This window comes from Penaeus monodon, chromosome 28, assembly GCF_015228065.2.
Source record: "Penaeus monodon isolate SGIC_2016 chromosome 28, NSTDA_Pmon_1, whole genome shotgun sequence".
Lineage (NCBI taxonomy): Eukaryota > Metazoa > Arthropoda > Malacostraca > Decapoda > Penaeidae > Penaeus > Penaeus monodon.
In genome coordinates, this window is record NC_051413.1 from 6,464,921 (window position 1) to 6,465,251 (window position 331).

Below are 331 nucleotides of genomic sequence, written 5' to 3' on the forward strand. Positions count from 1 at the left end.
TCATTAACCCCCTCCCGTCGCCGCAGGACATCGAGACGTTTGACTTGGAAGACTTCAAATACAACTTCGTGAACATGACCGCGTTTCGACTCGTGGATTCGGAACACTACCGAGTCCGGCGAGTGCTGAAGGACATGGAGAAGTTCCAGCCCATTGGACACAACATCCTCAACCGCAGTCGGGTCATTCAGGTGAGTTATTTCTCGGTCGGAAGTTTCGGGAAGTTCGTTCTCGTCGGTTTTCAGTTGTTTGTTCCCGTTGCCTTTAGTTCTTTTCTTTGTTGGAGGGGGATTGTTATTTCTGTTTTCTTTAGGGTGATTTATGTATCTTC

At 48.0% G+C, this 331-nt stretch overlaps 1 protein-coding gene across 1 annotated transcript in view; it reads left to right on the top strand.

The window, feature by feature from the left end:
• The window catches only part of LOC119591330 (glutamate receptor ionotropic, kainate 2-like), a gene marked incomplete at both ends in the record, with an annotated part of 143,921 nt that overhangs the window by 88,413 nt on the left and 55,177 nt on the right, over positions 1 to 331 (top strand). The window contains 1 exon segment of the mRNA XM_037940060.1: positions 27 to 191. Within this exon segment, the coding sequence (XP_037795988.1) occupies positions 27 to 191 (165 nt within the window).